The sequence below is a fragment of the Sorex araneus genome, chromosome 5 (assembly GCF_027595985.1).
Source record: "Sorex araneus isolate mSorAra2 chromosome 5, mSorAra2.pri, whole genome shotgun sequence".
Taxonomy (NCBI): domain Eukaryota; kingdom Metazoa; phylum Chordata; class Mammalia; order Eulipotyphla; family Soricidae; genus Sorex; species Sorex araneus.
In genome coordinates, this window is record NC_073306.1 from 116,066,734 (window position 1) to 116,082,173 (window position 15,440).

General features: G+C 52.6%; 1 protein-coding gene across 2 annotated transcripts in view; it reads left to right on the forward strand.

Annotated features, from left to right (window-relative positions):
- The first annotated feature begins 2,248 nt into the window (after positions 1 to 2,248).
- Positions 2,249 to 15,440, forward strand: part of XKR7 (XK related 7) — a 34,207-nt gene continuing 21,015 nt past the window's right edge. For both annotated transcript variants that reach the window (XR_008630269.1, XM_055139744.1), the window contains exon 1: positions 2,249 to 2,838. Coding sequence is in view for 1 of the 2 variants with exons in the window: in XM_055139744.1 (XP_054995719.1) it covers positions 2,249 to 2,838 (590 nt within the window). In the remaining variant the exon portion in view is untranslated. The remainder of the gene's footprint in view (positions 2,839 to 15,440) is intronic.

Consider the following 15,440-nt stretch of genomic DNA (forward strand, 5'->3'; position numbering starts at 1 on the left):
CTACCCGCTGTGTTATTGCTCCAGCCCCATCATTCACTAATTCATTCTTTTAGAGGGTGGGGGCCACACCTGGCTGTGCGCAGAGATACTCTTGGTTTTAAGCTCAGGTTTCCTGGTTGGCTCAGGGGACCATATGGAGTGGCAGGAATTGAACCCAGTCAGCCGCATACAAGACAAGTATCCTACTGGCTGTACTATCACTCCAGTCTGTCACTCATTCTTATGTTCAGTGATTTCCTAGACTGTAGAGTCAGGAAGAGTAGTAGTTACTGGGTAATTTACTGGTAAAAAACATAGACGAACGTGCCAACTCGAAGGAAGCTCTAGGTAATCCCAACAAGCAAACATAGGAAGCTAAGTCATCATTTTATATATATATATATATATATATATATATATATATATATATACTCATGTTAAGAAGAAAAAGACTGGGGCTGGAGCAATAGCACAGCAGGTAGGGCACTTGCCTTGCACGCGGCTGACCCGGGTTCGATTCCCAGCATCCCATATGTTCCCCCGAGCAACACCAGGAGTAATTCCTGAGTGCATGAGCCAGGAGTAACCCCTGTGCATTGCCGGGTGTGACCCAAGAAGAAAAAAAAAAAGAAAAAGACTGATGAGATGCTACAGGGAAAAAGACTTTAGAATTACATGCAGTCAACCCTGGTTCTACTCCAGGTATCACAACTTGTCTCCTGAACAATACATGAGTAAAGGAAGAAACAGGGGAGGAGGAGGAAGAGGAGGAGAAGAAGGAGAAGGAGAAGGAGAAGGAGAAGGAGGAAGAAAAGGAGAAAAAGCAGGGGAGGAGAAAGAAAAGAAGAAGGAGGAGGAAGGGAAGAGGAGGCAGAGGAGGAAGAGGAGGAGGAGGAGGTGTTAACTAAAGTGTCATACTAGTTCATAAAAGAAACACAGTCCTCCACTCCTCCCCCACACACCCTCAGCTTTCCTTTCTTCACTCCTCCTCCCCTTAGAGGCCATCAAGCTTTTCAAGCCAGAAGAAGAGTTTTAATTTGACTCTTATTATGGCACTATTAAAGTAAGTGCCTTGGTACAGCCAATCTGTGCACTGAGAGAGGGAGCAATAGAGAGATACTGTTAAATTCTAGTCTCTATCTTTGTTGTGTTTTTCCTATTTTTTGTTTGAAGGTAGAGGTGGGTTACACCCAGCTGTGCTCAGGGACCACTCCTTGTGTTTCTCTGGGGACCAGATAGGGAGCCAGGGATGGGACCCAGGTCAGCTATGTCATCTCTCAGGCTCCTATTCTGGTCCCCCCATGCGCAGGCAGCTACCCTCTGACCCTCTGACCACTTCTCTCCTCCTGCTTGGGGGGGTGTCTCCCTCCCCCCAAATCGTGTTCACGTTGACTCCCCTGCTCCAATTCTGCCTCTACAGAATTGCTCCCTGAATAAAGGATGTCTTCAGACACTTTGGTCTCTCCTCTCCCGGAACTCTGAGAACCCCATCTTTCCCACTTCCCACCTCAGGGGGTCTCTCATCTCGACTTTCTTGAAAAAACGTGCTCTTCAGTCTCGAGCACTTGCTCTTTTCTCCACCTGCTGTTTGCTCTCATCACTCCCCCCTGATGTGCCCCCTTCCCTGACCCTCCTCCCAGGCTAGGGCTGGATGAAGGCGGTGGAGACAGTCCCGGGAGGGGAGCGCGGGGAGTAGGGGGCAGCCGCGGCAACTCCGCGAAGCCCTTTCCTCGGCTTCAAAGCCAAAAAAAAAAAAAAAAAAACCAAAAAGACAATAAGAAAAGGCGCTTCGGAGATCAAAGAAAGGGATGAACCACACGTTGCAAAGTCGGGAAATCGGAGGCGGGTGGGGTCGCCCGGAGTGACTCTTAGAAGCTTAGGGGGCGCCTCAGCAGCCCCCTGACTTCCAAGTCCTTGGACACCCCGCGTTCCGCCCCCCTCGTTCCCGCCGCACCCAAGGGCGCGCTGGAGGGAGGGAGGAGAGGGGACGCCAGGGCGCGGGGAGGCCGGGGCGAGGCGGCAGCGCTGTCGGGGTGGCGGGGGTCCCGCGGCCCGGCGCGGGCGGGGGAGCCGAGGGGGGCGCGGTCCCCGGCGCCAGGGTCCGGCCGGGCCGGCTGGGGGCAGGGCGGGGGCGGCGCCGCCGGCCGGAACCGTTGAGCCCGCGGCGAGGAGGAGGAGGAGGAGGAGGGGGAGGGGAGGAGGAGGCGCCGCCCGCACAGGGTCCTCCCCGCGCCGCCCGGAAGTCGCTCCCGCCTCCCGCTCCGCCAACATGGCCGCGAAGTCGGATGGCGCGGCGGGCGCGGCGGGCGCGGCGGGCGCCGAGGGGGCGGCCGGCGGGGCCCGGGCCGGGCCGGGCGGACGCGCCGACGCGGCGGCGGCGGCGGCGGCGGCGGCGGCGGCGGCGGGCGGCGCGGGGCCGCGCTACGAGCTGCGGGACTGCTGCTGGGTGCTGTGCGCGCTGCTCGTCTTCTTCTCCGACGGCGCCACCGACCTGTGGCTGGCGGCCTCCTACTACCTGCAGGGCCAGCGCACCTACTTCGGCCTCACGCTGCTCTTCGTGCTGCTGCCTTCGCTCGTCGTGCAGCTGCTCAGCTTCCGCTGGTTCGTCTACGACTACGCCGAGCCCGCCGGGGCCCCGGGACCCGCCGTCAGCACCAAGGACAGCGCCGCCGCGGCCGCCGCCGTCAGCACCAAGGACAGTGCCCTCGCCCTGCGGACCAAAGACGGCAGCCCAGAGCCCGGCCCGCCGCTGCCCGCGCCCCCCTCGGCGGCCGCCGCCTACCGCCGCCGCTGCTGCCGCCTCTGCGTCTGGCTGCTGCAGACCCTCGTCCACCTCCTGCAGCTCGGCCAGGTCTGGAGGTAGGCGACGCGCCGCGGGAGGGAGCGGAGCTGGGGGGCGTGGGGGGGGGGCGCTGGGGGCGCGGCGGCCCCGCACCCCGACCCGCCCGGACCCGCGGGGGCTTCGCCTCCTCAACCCTACCCCACCCTAGTGGGGCTCGGATTCCTCCTCGACCAGGTCCGCCCCGACCTCTGCCCTCCAACTCTGACCACCCCGGTACTATCTTTTCGGGTCTGAAGGGGAGAAGGGGACCCGGGTGAGAAGAGAGAAAGTGATCCTAAGAGGTGTGTGTGTGTGTGTGTGTGTGTGTGTGTGTGTGTGTGTGTGTGTGTGTGTGTGCAAGAGAAGGGGGTGCTGATGGGAGTGAGTGTGAAGTTTGGAGCGGGAACGCCTGGCTTCCTCCAGCCCTGACCCTCTCCTCTCCCTCCACCTGAGCTGAGCCGGGCTTATGGAAGATCTCAGAAGCCCTTCTGTTCCCAGAGAGTTCTCAGTTTTGGAATGGCACTCTGTTCCCCACTTCCCCCAGAGAAACAGAACCCGAGTTGAATGAGTAATATCCTGACCAAAGTTTTCGGACTTTGGAAGTGGTGGGGTGCAGGTGAGGAAGCAGCCTGAGAGGTTCCCTGGCTCCTGTTTTCTAGTTGCCCGCTGTCAGCCTGGTAGGAATCTTGAATCTCAGACTAGAGGGCTGTGAGATCTCCTTGCAACCTAGCAGAGACAAAACTGAAGCTCTGTGCAGTTTCCCACCCCCAGGCTTCTCCCTCTGCCAGGACCGAGGGTTCCTGTGAGATGAGCTGAGCTCATGGGGGGAGGCAGGAGGGGTGCTACTCCTAGGGTTTCCCCCGTCAGAACTCTGATACTTCGGGTTCTAACTGCACTGACAGAATGAACTTGCTAGAGAACTTGCTCCTTGGTGTCTTCCTCTCTTCAAGCCTCGTTTCCTTACCTGGGAAGTGAGAGAACCCTGCTCTGCACATCCCATGGTCTATCACCACTTTTGCCTTATTGCTTGCGTTGGTTGAATGGGAGAACAGATCTCTGCGAAGCCTCTGTGGACTGAAACTTTTTTTAAGGAATGTAATAGAGCATGGTGATTATTACAGACTTGGGGAAAACAGAAAAAAACTCAAAGTCACTTCAGAGATGAAAGGGGTGATTATGGCTGTTGTTGTATGTGTTCTGCTACTTGTTAATACATTCTGCCTAACTCAGAAGATTCCATTCTGGGCTGAGGGTTGGAAACAGGACTCCCAGGGTTTGTCCCAGCTGCTCACTTGCTGTGTCACCCTTGATAAGTTGCCAGATCTCACTCTGCCTTAGTTTCCCCTCTAGGCCTGCCAAAGATGATGTGTATGTTCCAATTAGATTGCCCTAGGGGGAAAAAAGGGGGTGGAGCGCTATCCAAACAGGGTGGTGTTATTATTATTAGCTTGACACATAAAAATATTCATGTCTACATCCAGGAATTAATCTGCATTTATCATTCTGTGCCCAAGTGGACAGATGGTGAGGATATTTTTAGACTCTGACATGGTGACTTCCTATTCTTGGTAGCCAAAGCTTCACCCCCCCCTTTCCCTTACCCTGAAGTGGGCCACCTGCCCCCTCAACTCCTAGCCACCTCAATCCCTCATCTTCCCCTTGTTCAAATTCTACTTACACTAAGCTAAGAATTTTTTCTTGAATATACACTGAATTTCCTTAATCCAGTGTATATTCCTAAGGGCCAAAAATAATAAAATAAATGACCTAGGGTCTCAGGAGAGTAGCTGACCATTCATTTGGATACCTAGTTTCTTAGCTAAAACTTCCTCTTCACCCTCTTTTGTAAAGTGAAGGAAGACTGGGGTGATGAGATGATCCTGCAGGAATGACAAATTAATTGAACCTGGCGTGCTGGAGTATTTTGTTTGGCTTGTGTAGTAGTTAAAAAATCCAGAGTCCTAGCTTCTCTTGAAAAAAACCTGAGTGGGGGGTCAGAATGATAGTACAGCGGGTAGGGCATTTGCCTTGCATGTGGCAGACCTGAATTCGATCCCCAGCATCCCATATGGTCCCTGAGCACCAACAGGAGTAATTTCTGAGTGCAGAGCCAGGAGTAACTCCTGAGCACTGTTGGGCGTGACCCAAAAAACAGACCAAAAAAACTCTGAATCTAGTAGCATCAGGCTGTAAGAGTTTACAGAGGGCAGAGAGACATGGTTCAGCTTGTCCAGTTCCACTCTCTCAATCATAGCTGATGCATTTCACTGAGGCAGGGTCATGGGAGACCTTCCTGACAGTCCTGTGAAAATTATTTTATTAAGCACTCACCTTGTGCCGTGACTATTGGTTGCCCTCTGACTGGTGTGATGTCCCATGCCCCTCCTAAGGACTCTGCCATGTGGCTAGTATTACCATTCCTGCCAAACAGATAAAGATGCGAGCTCAGAAGACAGGCATCCTTGCCCAAGGTCACACCGCACAGCTTGGGACTAGAAGGACGAGGACACAGAACTCTACCTTCAGGAGCCGTAGTGCAGTGGGAAGCTCATTTGCCTTGTATGTGGCCAACACAGCCTTCATCCCTGGCACCCCAGATGATCCCCCAAACCTGCCAGAAGGGATCCCTGAGTGCAGAGCCAAGAGTAAGCCCTGAATACCACCAGATGTGACCCCCAAACAAAACCAAAAATTAAAAAGTCTAGCTCCATTTATCACTGCAGTCCTTCCACTAGAGTGTCCTCCAAACCCAGAGAATTATGAGTCTGAGATCCCAAGATTCCAGGATGATAGAAAGTCAGGGCTTCTGCTGCACAGAGATAAGAATGTGAAAGAGGGGGAGGGAGTTGGACTATGTGGGTAAGGATGCAGAGACGGTGGATTGTGGGGAAGTGCTGGGCTGAGGACACTGGCAGCCAGGGTTGTGACTAGCTTGTTAGCTGACCTTGAGTGACACTCTTCCCAGCTCTGGGCCTTTGTTTCCCTATAAGTGATATGAAAAGATTGGATTTGATGACCATAAGAAGCTGCCCTCCTTTGGAATTCTGACTCTAGGTCTAGTTATCAGAGGCAAAGCCTATTTATCTCAGGTTCCCCTATACCAAAAGTTTGATCAGGGGTCAGAGAGATAGTACAGGAGGTTGGGTGCTTGCCTTGCATATGACCGACCTGGGTTTGATCCTCAGCATCCCATATGGTTCCCCCCCCCCCCGCCCCCGGCCCATCAGATGGGATCCCTGAACACAGAGCCAGGAATAATCCTTGTGCACCACCAAGTGTGGCCCAAAAATGAACAACAGCAACAAAAGTTTGATCCGAAATTTATTTTTTTTTAATTTTTTGGGTCACACCTGGTGATGCACAAAGGTCACTCCTGGCTCTGCACTCAGGAATTACTCCCTGGCGGTGCTCAAGGGACCATATGGGATGCTGGGAATTGAACCCAGGTCGGCTGTGTGCAAGGCAAATGCGCTACCCGCTGTGCTATTGCTGAGCCACCATTCGAATTTTAAATGGCTGAGCATGGACTAAAGAGAAGATTCGGAGAAGGTATAACATTTGTGGCTGGCATTCCTAGAAATCAAGCAATGTTGGTACAACATGTTTGCCTACCACATGAAATATTCTCACAATGAACAGGTTTGTGGAGTGGCAGAACTTGCTACAGATGTTCTGTAGCAGGGGGTGTGTCTGAGAGATGGTGTCTGAGCGCTCCAAGGCTAAAAACAAGGCATTTCTCGATCTCAGATCTCCAATTCTAAGTAAAAATTATTTGAATCCTAAAAGGCTCAGGTTTTCTTTATTTCTCTTCCTTCCTTCCTTCCTTCCTTCCTTCCTTCCTTCCTTCCTTCCTTCCTTCCTTCCTTCCTTCCTTCCTTCCTTCCTTCCTTCCTCTCCCTCCCTCCCTCCCTTCCTTCCTTCCCTCTTTCCTTCCTTCCTTCTTTCCTCTCCTTCCTTTCTTCCTTCCTCCTTCCTTCTTTCCTCTCCTTCCTTCCTCTCCTTCCTTCCTCTCCTTCCTTCCTTCCTTCCTTCCTTCCTTCCTTCCTTCCTTCCTTCCTTCCTTCCTTCCTTCCTTCCTTCCTTCCTTCCTTCCTTCCTTCCTTTTCTCTTGCTCGATTTCGTTTTTTCTTTCTTTGTTTCTAACCTTCTTGTTTGTTTTTTGGCCATTCCCAGTGGTGTTCAAGGCTCCCTTCTGGCTTTTTATTTTCTTTTTGGGTCACACCCAGCTATGCACAGGATTTACTCCTGACTCATGCACTCAGGAATTACCCCTGGCGGTGCTGGGGGAACCGTATGTGATGCTGGGGATCTAACCCGGGTCAGCCACGTACAAGGCAAATGCCCTACCCTCTGTGCTATCACTCCAGCCCCTCGCTTCTGGATTTGTGTTCAGGAATCACTCCTGGTGGTGCTCAAGTACCATATAGGGTGATGGGATCAGACTGGTGTGAGGCAAGGGCCTTCCCACTCTTTCAGCTCTGGATGCAATCCAAACAAAAAACTCCAATACTTTGAGGAGACTTGTCAGGGGGTGGGAGGCAGTACAGTGGGTAGCGTGCTTGCCTTGCACGGGTGCAGGAAATTAGAGGCATGCAGTTTCCTAGAGAAGGGGAGCCACCTGTCCACCTCTAGTAGATGGTGCCTGCAGAAACCGAGACTCCGATATCGACAAGTCCTGATTTCACAAGAGAAGTGGGAAATTGTGTTGTTTATGTGGAACCTTCCCATTTTTAACTACAAATTAAGACATTGTTGTTGTTTGGGGGCCACTCCTGGCTCAAGGGGACCATATAGGGCACCAGCATTAGAACCCATTTTGTGGCCATAGCTACATGCAAGGCAAGTGCTTTAACTCTGTCCCACCACTCATGCCCCCTAATGAAGATTTCTTAAAATATCGTCAACCAAAATAAAAAGTAAAATAATGTCAATCCAAGGAAACATATTTGAGGGTCTGTCTCTTTTGTATACCTCTGGACTAACTCTTCACGGTGATCAGGTCATTTCACACACACACACACACACACACACACACACACACACACACACGTCATCTTATTCTGTTCCCTATTCACTGCACTATCACTCTGGTTCAATTATCTGTAATTATTTTAAACACACAACCAAGCTCTGAGGAGGGAGTGGCAGGGAAGACCCCAGGTGAGGTGCTCCAGACACATGATCTCATTTTACCCTGACCCTCCCCAGTGGGGGCAGCTGGTGTACTCATCAGTAGCATCAGACTAGTAGAAGGTGACGTTCAGAGAAATTGGGTCAGGTGACTGACACCATTGAGGAAGTGGGAAAGAGAAGAGGGGGCCAAGCCAGCTTTGTCCAATTCCTACGTCTCAGCTCCATCTCTGGTACAAGCTGCTGGTGACGTTGGTGGATCCCAGAGCCCTGCAGAGACACCCTGGCTAGACCTCTGGGAAGAGCACATGTGTTTGACAGGAAGCCGGTTGATACCAACTTGTGTTTTCCTTCTGCCCCAACCCTCTGAGCTCTTAAGCCACTCAGGACTGTTAAGCCAATTAAAGTCCCTAACCCTGTCTCCTCGGACCCTGTGGGCAGCAGAGCAGTGAGCCACGAAGCCCCCTGCTAATCCTGAACTCCCCGGGCCCTGGCTTTGCCCAGATAAGCGTAGTTTGCTAAGCCAATTAATGGGAGCTGATCTGCCATGGGATTCTTTCTAGACCGTCAGAATTTGGGGACTCCAAAACAGGGAGAGAGGGAGATGGGTTTCAGGCTCACTTCCCAATATCCCTTCTCTATATAGCCCCACCCCCCTGAATCCCCCACAGCTGCTCCCTCTGTCTTCTCATAACCCCTACAGCCAGGAGCAATCCGAGTGTGGATTAGTGACTGTGTGAAGTTGGACTCTCAGGGTCCCTATGGCAGTGACATTCTTGGCATCATAGTCAAGACACATTCTGAGTTTTGTTTTGCTTTGTTTGGGGGCTACACTGGTGGCGTAGCACTCCTGGCTCTGTGCTCAGGGATCACCCCTGGCAGAGCTCAAGGGATGGAACCCTGTTAGCCACTTAGAAGGCAAGCACCCTGCCTCCTCTCCTCTCTCTCCAGCCCCGAGACGAGCATTCTGTATCCAAATGTCCTCAAGTCAAATCTTGACCTTGCCACCTCCTCCATGTGATCTCGGCAAGTCGTCTAATCTCCTGCCCAAACCACGTCCCTTGCAAACTCAGGATCGTTTTTTGGGTTATTTGGAGGTTTAACAAGACCAAGGATTTAACCAAGGACCTAGCCCTTTCTTGCCAAGCTGTTGGCAGTGAGTCGAGAGATCAGCCTGGGTTTTGTTCCTTATAGAAGATGTGTTCGGCGAGCAGGTGGCCAGGGAGGGGGCAGAAGGGCAAGAAGGCCGCAGGGGCCCCTCCAGCCGCAGGGTTGGAGCAGCTGCGAGTTCAATCTAAGGCATCCATTTTGCAGCTCTGGGGAGCACCTGCGGGACACCAAGAGTGGTGCAAATTGCTGGGAATGGAATGATGGACGGAGGAAAGTCTGGTGCATTCCACAGTCTCCTGGGAGAAGCCAATAGGCCAGTAAAACATAATGATACATACAGTAACCCGGGAGTAGGTCTGAGGCCATGAAAAAGGCACAGTGGGCAGGTGGTTGTGGGTGGGTGGGTGGGTGCTGAGTGCCAGGGATAAAGCTCTTCAAGATGCTGAGGTCAGGTTGGATCTCTATAAAAAGGAGGTGCTGGCTTGCCTGCAGAGGCAAACTGAGGTGAGAGCAAGCTGTGTGGAGTTTAGGGAAGGAAGCCGGGGCGGGGGGCCCAGGTCAAAGGAAGATGTGCAAGAGGCAGCCCCAGAGCAAGGGAGAGGTGCAGAGGATGGCGACAGGTTGGCTGGAGTCAGGCCACACAGAGGCTGCGGCAGGCGGGTGCAAAGATGTGGGCTTTCACTCCGCGGAAAGTGGAGGAGCCCTGGGATTCAGCAGAGGAGGAGGAGGGTTTGGCGTATGTTTTGCCATGTGGATTCTGGCTGTTTGGTGGGAAATCAACTAGAGGGAGTTCAGTGTAAATCTGAAAGATCCAAGAGGAGGCTGTAGGGAGAGGCGGTGGGGGAGGAGAGGGGCGGAGAGACTGGACCCCGGTGGTGGCACCAGGCTTGGGGTTGTCCTCAGGTAAAAGTGGACAAGGGCTACTTTCCTTCTCTGGCTTATTTCCCTGTGGGTAAGAATTCACATAGTAGAGGCCGGCGCGATAGTACAGTGGGGAGGGTGTTTGCCTTGCACACAACTGACCTGGGTTCAATCCCCGGCATCCTATATGGTCCCCCAACGACCGCCAGGAGTGATTCCTGAGTGCAGAGCTGGGGGTAACCCCTGAGCATTGCCGGGTGTGACCCAAAAACCAACCAACCAAACAAACAAAAAAACATTTCACATGCTTGGAATTAACCGTATCCGGTGTGTGGACACTATCTGTGATTTGACACATGAGTAACTGGTCTCTGCCTCAATGTTTTCACCTGCAAAACGAAAAGTATTTTTCATAAGTACAGATATATTTTAGCTATCTGTACCTGTCCGTGTGGCCTGGGGGAGTTGCCGATGAAGTTGTGCATGTATAGTGTCCAGTGCAGTGCCCGGGACACAGGAAGTGCTAAGGCCTCTTTAGCCACGACCACTGGCATCCTGATCTCTCGAGCAGGTCGGCAGGCAGTGCTCCTCGGCCCTCTCACTGACCATCTCTGCCCGCGTATCTCAGAGTCTCTCTTTCCATGTGTGAGATGTGGAACCGCATGTCCAGGGCCTGGTTTTGGTGGTTCCGCAGCTGAAACCTGTTTAACACCCGTGAGCTCAGGGGCGAGGCTCAGCCTCTTGCTCGGAGGCTGAGGGTCGGTCTGGTCCAGCCTCATCATCCACCTCCCGGAGACCCCCTCCGGGATGCTCTGCAACCCTCCCTCCCCCCATGCCCTGCCTTCCTCTTGCCAGCACCAGGCAGCAACAGGCCATTAGAGCTCCTAGCAGACACAGTGGCGGCAGTGGGGCTCACAGTCCCCCGTTTGATCTATAAAGACCACACAGGAGAAGCCCTGGGGGCAGGTGGAGAGCTGCCAGGAAATGGCTTTGAACCCCGGCAGCTGCGGCCAGTCCCCCTGAGAGGAAGGAGGAGGGGTTAGGAGTTCCTGGCCTCTCCCTTCAGCACCCTGCCTTTGTGAGTGCTCTGGAATCCCTCCCCTGGGAAAGTCGGCAGCCTCGACCCCTCTCGAGGCCCCTGCCCCACAAGCCCTGCCTCCCCCTGCGGCCAGCGGGTATCCTGAAGCCTGGAGCCCAGCTCCGCTTGGGTCCCTTCTGGCCGAGCCGGTCCCTCGAGCAGGTCCCTCGCTGCTCCCACAGGCCGCCCTCTTTCCTTCCTGCTTGAGACCCCTCACCCCTCCAGCCACATTCTCCAGCCCTTCCCCAGCCCTTCCTTCCTGCCAGGCCAGCCGCAAATGTCCCCTCTTCTGAGAAGCCTTCCCTGATGAATCCCAACTCAGCCTCCCCACCCTGACACTGCTCCACCCTCCCCCCAACCCCCAAACCACACAATCAAGTCCCGAAATTGCTTGATTGTATCATCTTTTGTTACAAGTTCTAGGCCCTTTTTGACACATCCGGCTGCACAGAAAAGGTGAAGGGAGAATCCAGCCCCCTTCCCACAACCTCTGGGGATAGAGAGGATCGAGCCTGATCATTGGAAGATTTTACTCTTGCTTTAGTTTGCTTGGTTTTCTTTTTTTAGAGGGCCCAGGATGGGGCCACAGCCTGCATTGCTGAGGGTCTATTCCGAGTTCTGCGCAGGGGCCACTCCTGGTGGTGCTGGGGTCCCCAGATCAAACTGAAGTTGGCCGCATTCAAGACAGGCACCTTAGCACCTGTACTATCTCTTTGGCCCTTTACTCTAGATTTTTTTGTTTGGTTTTGGTTTTGGTTTGGGGCCACACCTGCAGCGTTCAGGGCTTACTTCTGGCTCTGTGCTCAGGGATCATTCCTGGTAGTGTTCAGGGGACCCTGTGTGGTGCCAGGGATTGAACCCAGGTTGGCTACGTGCAAGGCAAGTGCTTTATCTGGCGTACTATCTCTCCAGCCCCTTTACTCTGGCTTTTAATTACATAAGAAATACATGTATACTTTCATTTTTTAAAAAATTAGATATTACTGAAAAGCTGGAGCAATAGCAGAGCGAGTAGGGCATTTGCCTTGCACGCGGCTGATCCGGGTTCGATTCTTCTGCCCTTCTCAGAGAGCCTGGCAAGCTACCGAGAGTATCCCGCCCACACGGCAGAGCCTGGCAAGCTACCCGTGGCATATTCGATATGCCAAAAACAGTAACAAGTCTCACAATGGGGAACGTTTACTGGTGCCCGCTCGAGCAAATCGATGAGCAACGGGATGACAGTGACAGTGACAGTGATTAATGAAAAGCAGTTACCACTTATACGGCTTTACATTACATTATTCCTCTTCAGACAGTCCTGGGGGCTGTGGTAAGAGAGAGGCTCCGAAGCTCAGACTCTGGCTTTGACACAGGATCTCAGTGGCTTTGGGAAAGTCACTTGGTCTTTATTTCATCAAGGAATAATTACATCCCTCAAGGCTGGAGCAGTAGTCCAGCAGATAAGGCACGTGCCTTGCATGCAGCTGACCCAGGTTGGATCCCTGGCACCTCATATGGTCCTCCAAGCCCTGTCAGGAGTGATCCCTGAGCACAGAGCCAGGAGTAAGTCCAGAGCACAGCTGGGTGTGGCCCCAAACAAACATAATATCCATCTATGAATGACCCTTATAGATGGAACATGCTGTCCACTGTAATTAGCACATGGTAAGTGTTCAATTATCATCAGCTGGCATTACTGACCCATAGTACAGAGGTGGACACTAAGGCACAGGGCAGTAATGGTCTTCTCCTGGTTGGTAAGTAGGTTTCGAAGCCCCAGAGTCAAACTCCCAGATCCACACAAGTGACCACCAAGTACCACTACCTTCCAAGAGTTAAGTGGCTCCTTACAAACAGTCAATCATGTATTGCTTTGGGAAAGCAGAGAACCAATCAGAAAGGCAGTTCGAAATCTTTATTTTAACATAAAATTTCCACTATTAACATCCTGGGTGCTTCTGCTCTGACTTCCCCCGTAGGCACAATTACTCATGCTTCTTCAGCCCTGATCATATTCTATTGTGATTGTCTGCCCACCTGGCTGGGTTTTCCACCAGATAACAAGGCTCTGGGGAAATAAAGACTTGTCACTTCTCTCTTCCCCCACCCTCTCTGGGACCAACCCAGAGCAGACCCTCAGCTGCTGTTGATGGCCTTGTACCCAGCTGGTCTGTTGAAGAAACTTTGCTCCTCTGGCTGATTAGGGGCTGGAGGGGAAGCCGAGGCAGGGTGGGAACCTTTAGCAGCTGCGGGTCCTCACCGAGGTCTGCTAGACCTGCATTCACAGCCTGGAAGACTGCCAGTGGATAAATGCAGAGATGCAGAAGGGACAACTGGAGCTGTTACCCCAGAGACATGGGTACGGCCGACTGCCTTGATCAATCTCATCTGTGAAATCAAGACAGTGACAGAGACCATCTCCCAAGGTGCTCTTGTAAATATGTCTTAAGAAGACATAAATGCATGGGGATCGTCACATACTATAGACTCAGAAAACTTTCCTTGGGGTGCCACATCTGGCAGTGCTTAGAGCTTATTCCTGGCTCTGTGCTCAGGGGTCACTCCTGGCAGACTCCGGGGGCCCTATACAGAGCTGGAGATTGGACCAAGGTGTTTGAATCAGGTACCTTATCCCCTGCGCTATCTCTCCAGCCCTCAGAAAACATTTTTATCATCATGGTTGTCCTGGGCCCAAGCAGCAGCCCATCCTGCTTGGTTGGCAACAAGGGTGGGGAGGGGCTTGGGGGGTCCTGATCAGGCTAAGCCGCACCCACCGGCTCTGAGCCGAGGAAGGAGACTTGTTTTATGGCACCCCAGAATACAGAGGCTTCTGTGCAAGGACAGAAGACCCCAGGATTGGTTTGGGTCAAAGCGAGAACAGCCCACAGTGGAGCTTTCCAGAGCTGGTTCTTCCCAAGGGTGTCCACTCCACATCCCCACACCTGCCCGGGGAAGAGGCTCCTCTGTCGGGGAAGCTGTCGGGGGGCCTCTCATCGGTTTTGCTGGTACAGTAGATGGTCCAGGAGATGGTCCCTGAAGCCTGTCGCTGTTCTTAGTCCTCGCATCTGACACAGGGGCTGTGCCATGACCCTCCAGGCCGAAGGCTGCTATCAGTTCAGTGGCCTGCAGACAAATCCTGCCTGAGGACCTGTTTGTTTGGCCTGCAGTATTTTTTCCATCTAGTTTTTTTTTCCTTGCTTTTTGGGTCACACCCGGCAATGCACAGGGGTCACTCCTGGCTCATACACTCAGGAATTTTCCCTGGCTGTGCTCAGGGGACCATATGGGATTGCTGGGATCCGAAACCAGGTCGGCCGCGTGCAAGACAAATGCCCTACCTGCTGTGCCATCACTCCAGCCCCTCCATCTAGTTTTTAATGAAAATGTTATTGTGGAAAATATACAGAAATAGGACTAGAGAGATAGCCTAGCAGGGAGGGCACTTACCTTGCAGATCACTGACCCGGGTTTGATCCCCAGAATCCCATATGGTTCCCCGACCCCCATGGAGAGTGATCCATGAATGCAGAGCTCTGAGTACCACCAGGTGAGGGCCAGAAACAGAAGGGGACAGACAGACAGACAGACAGACAGAGACACACACAGACATATACAGAGAGAGAGAGGGGGAGAGAGGAAGAAAGGGAGGGAGAGAGAGAGAGAGAGGGACAGGGGGGAGAGGGGGGAGAAAACAGAGAGAAAACAGGATAATGAGCCCCAAAATGTCATTTCTCTGCTTCAGTAAGGATCAGTTCTGGGCCAACCTTGTTTCTCACAGACGGCACCACCAGTGGAAGGTCGTGTGAGGACAGAGGGCTCTGTCACATTGCTTAGTTCCACTGCCGAGAACCACACAGGCCCGCTGAACACTTGAAAATGTGTCTACTAAGACCAAGGAAACAACTCTTCAATGTTAGTTATTTCAAATTGGTCTGAGTCTAAATAACCATCGGGATTGGCGTCTCTGACGCTCGAGGCCCTTGGCCGAGACTCCGCCTCAGTTTTGCCCCTTCTATGTTGTTTTGACGCAAATCTCAGACATCCTGGTAGCCATAAATACTCCAGTATATGTCGAAGAAGACTTCTAAAAAATATAACTCAACTATGTAATGCTGTTATCACACCCCCCCTAAAAAAGGAAAAATAATTTCTTAAAAACTCACATGGTATTTTTTAAATTACTTGCCAACATTTCCAAATAAGCTATTTTTTTCTTTGGATACGAATACCAGCATTTCTAGCTATCCTTGAAAAATTGAATTTACAGCCACACTCCTCTCAGGCAGGAGTCAGCCAGAGCTGAGGGCAGCTGCCTGTTCAGACAGGGCACCCGGCTGTCACTGCCCAGAGTCCCCCGTAATGTTGGCCTGGCACCTCCTGCTGTCTCCATCCCTCTCCCAAATCAGGAACAGAGAGAAGGAAGGCCTTTTCCTGGTCCTGATTTCCCCGTTCCATCCATCTCCATAGGAGACTAAACTA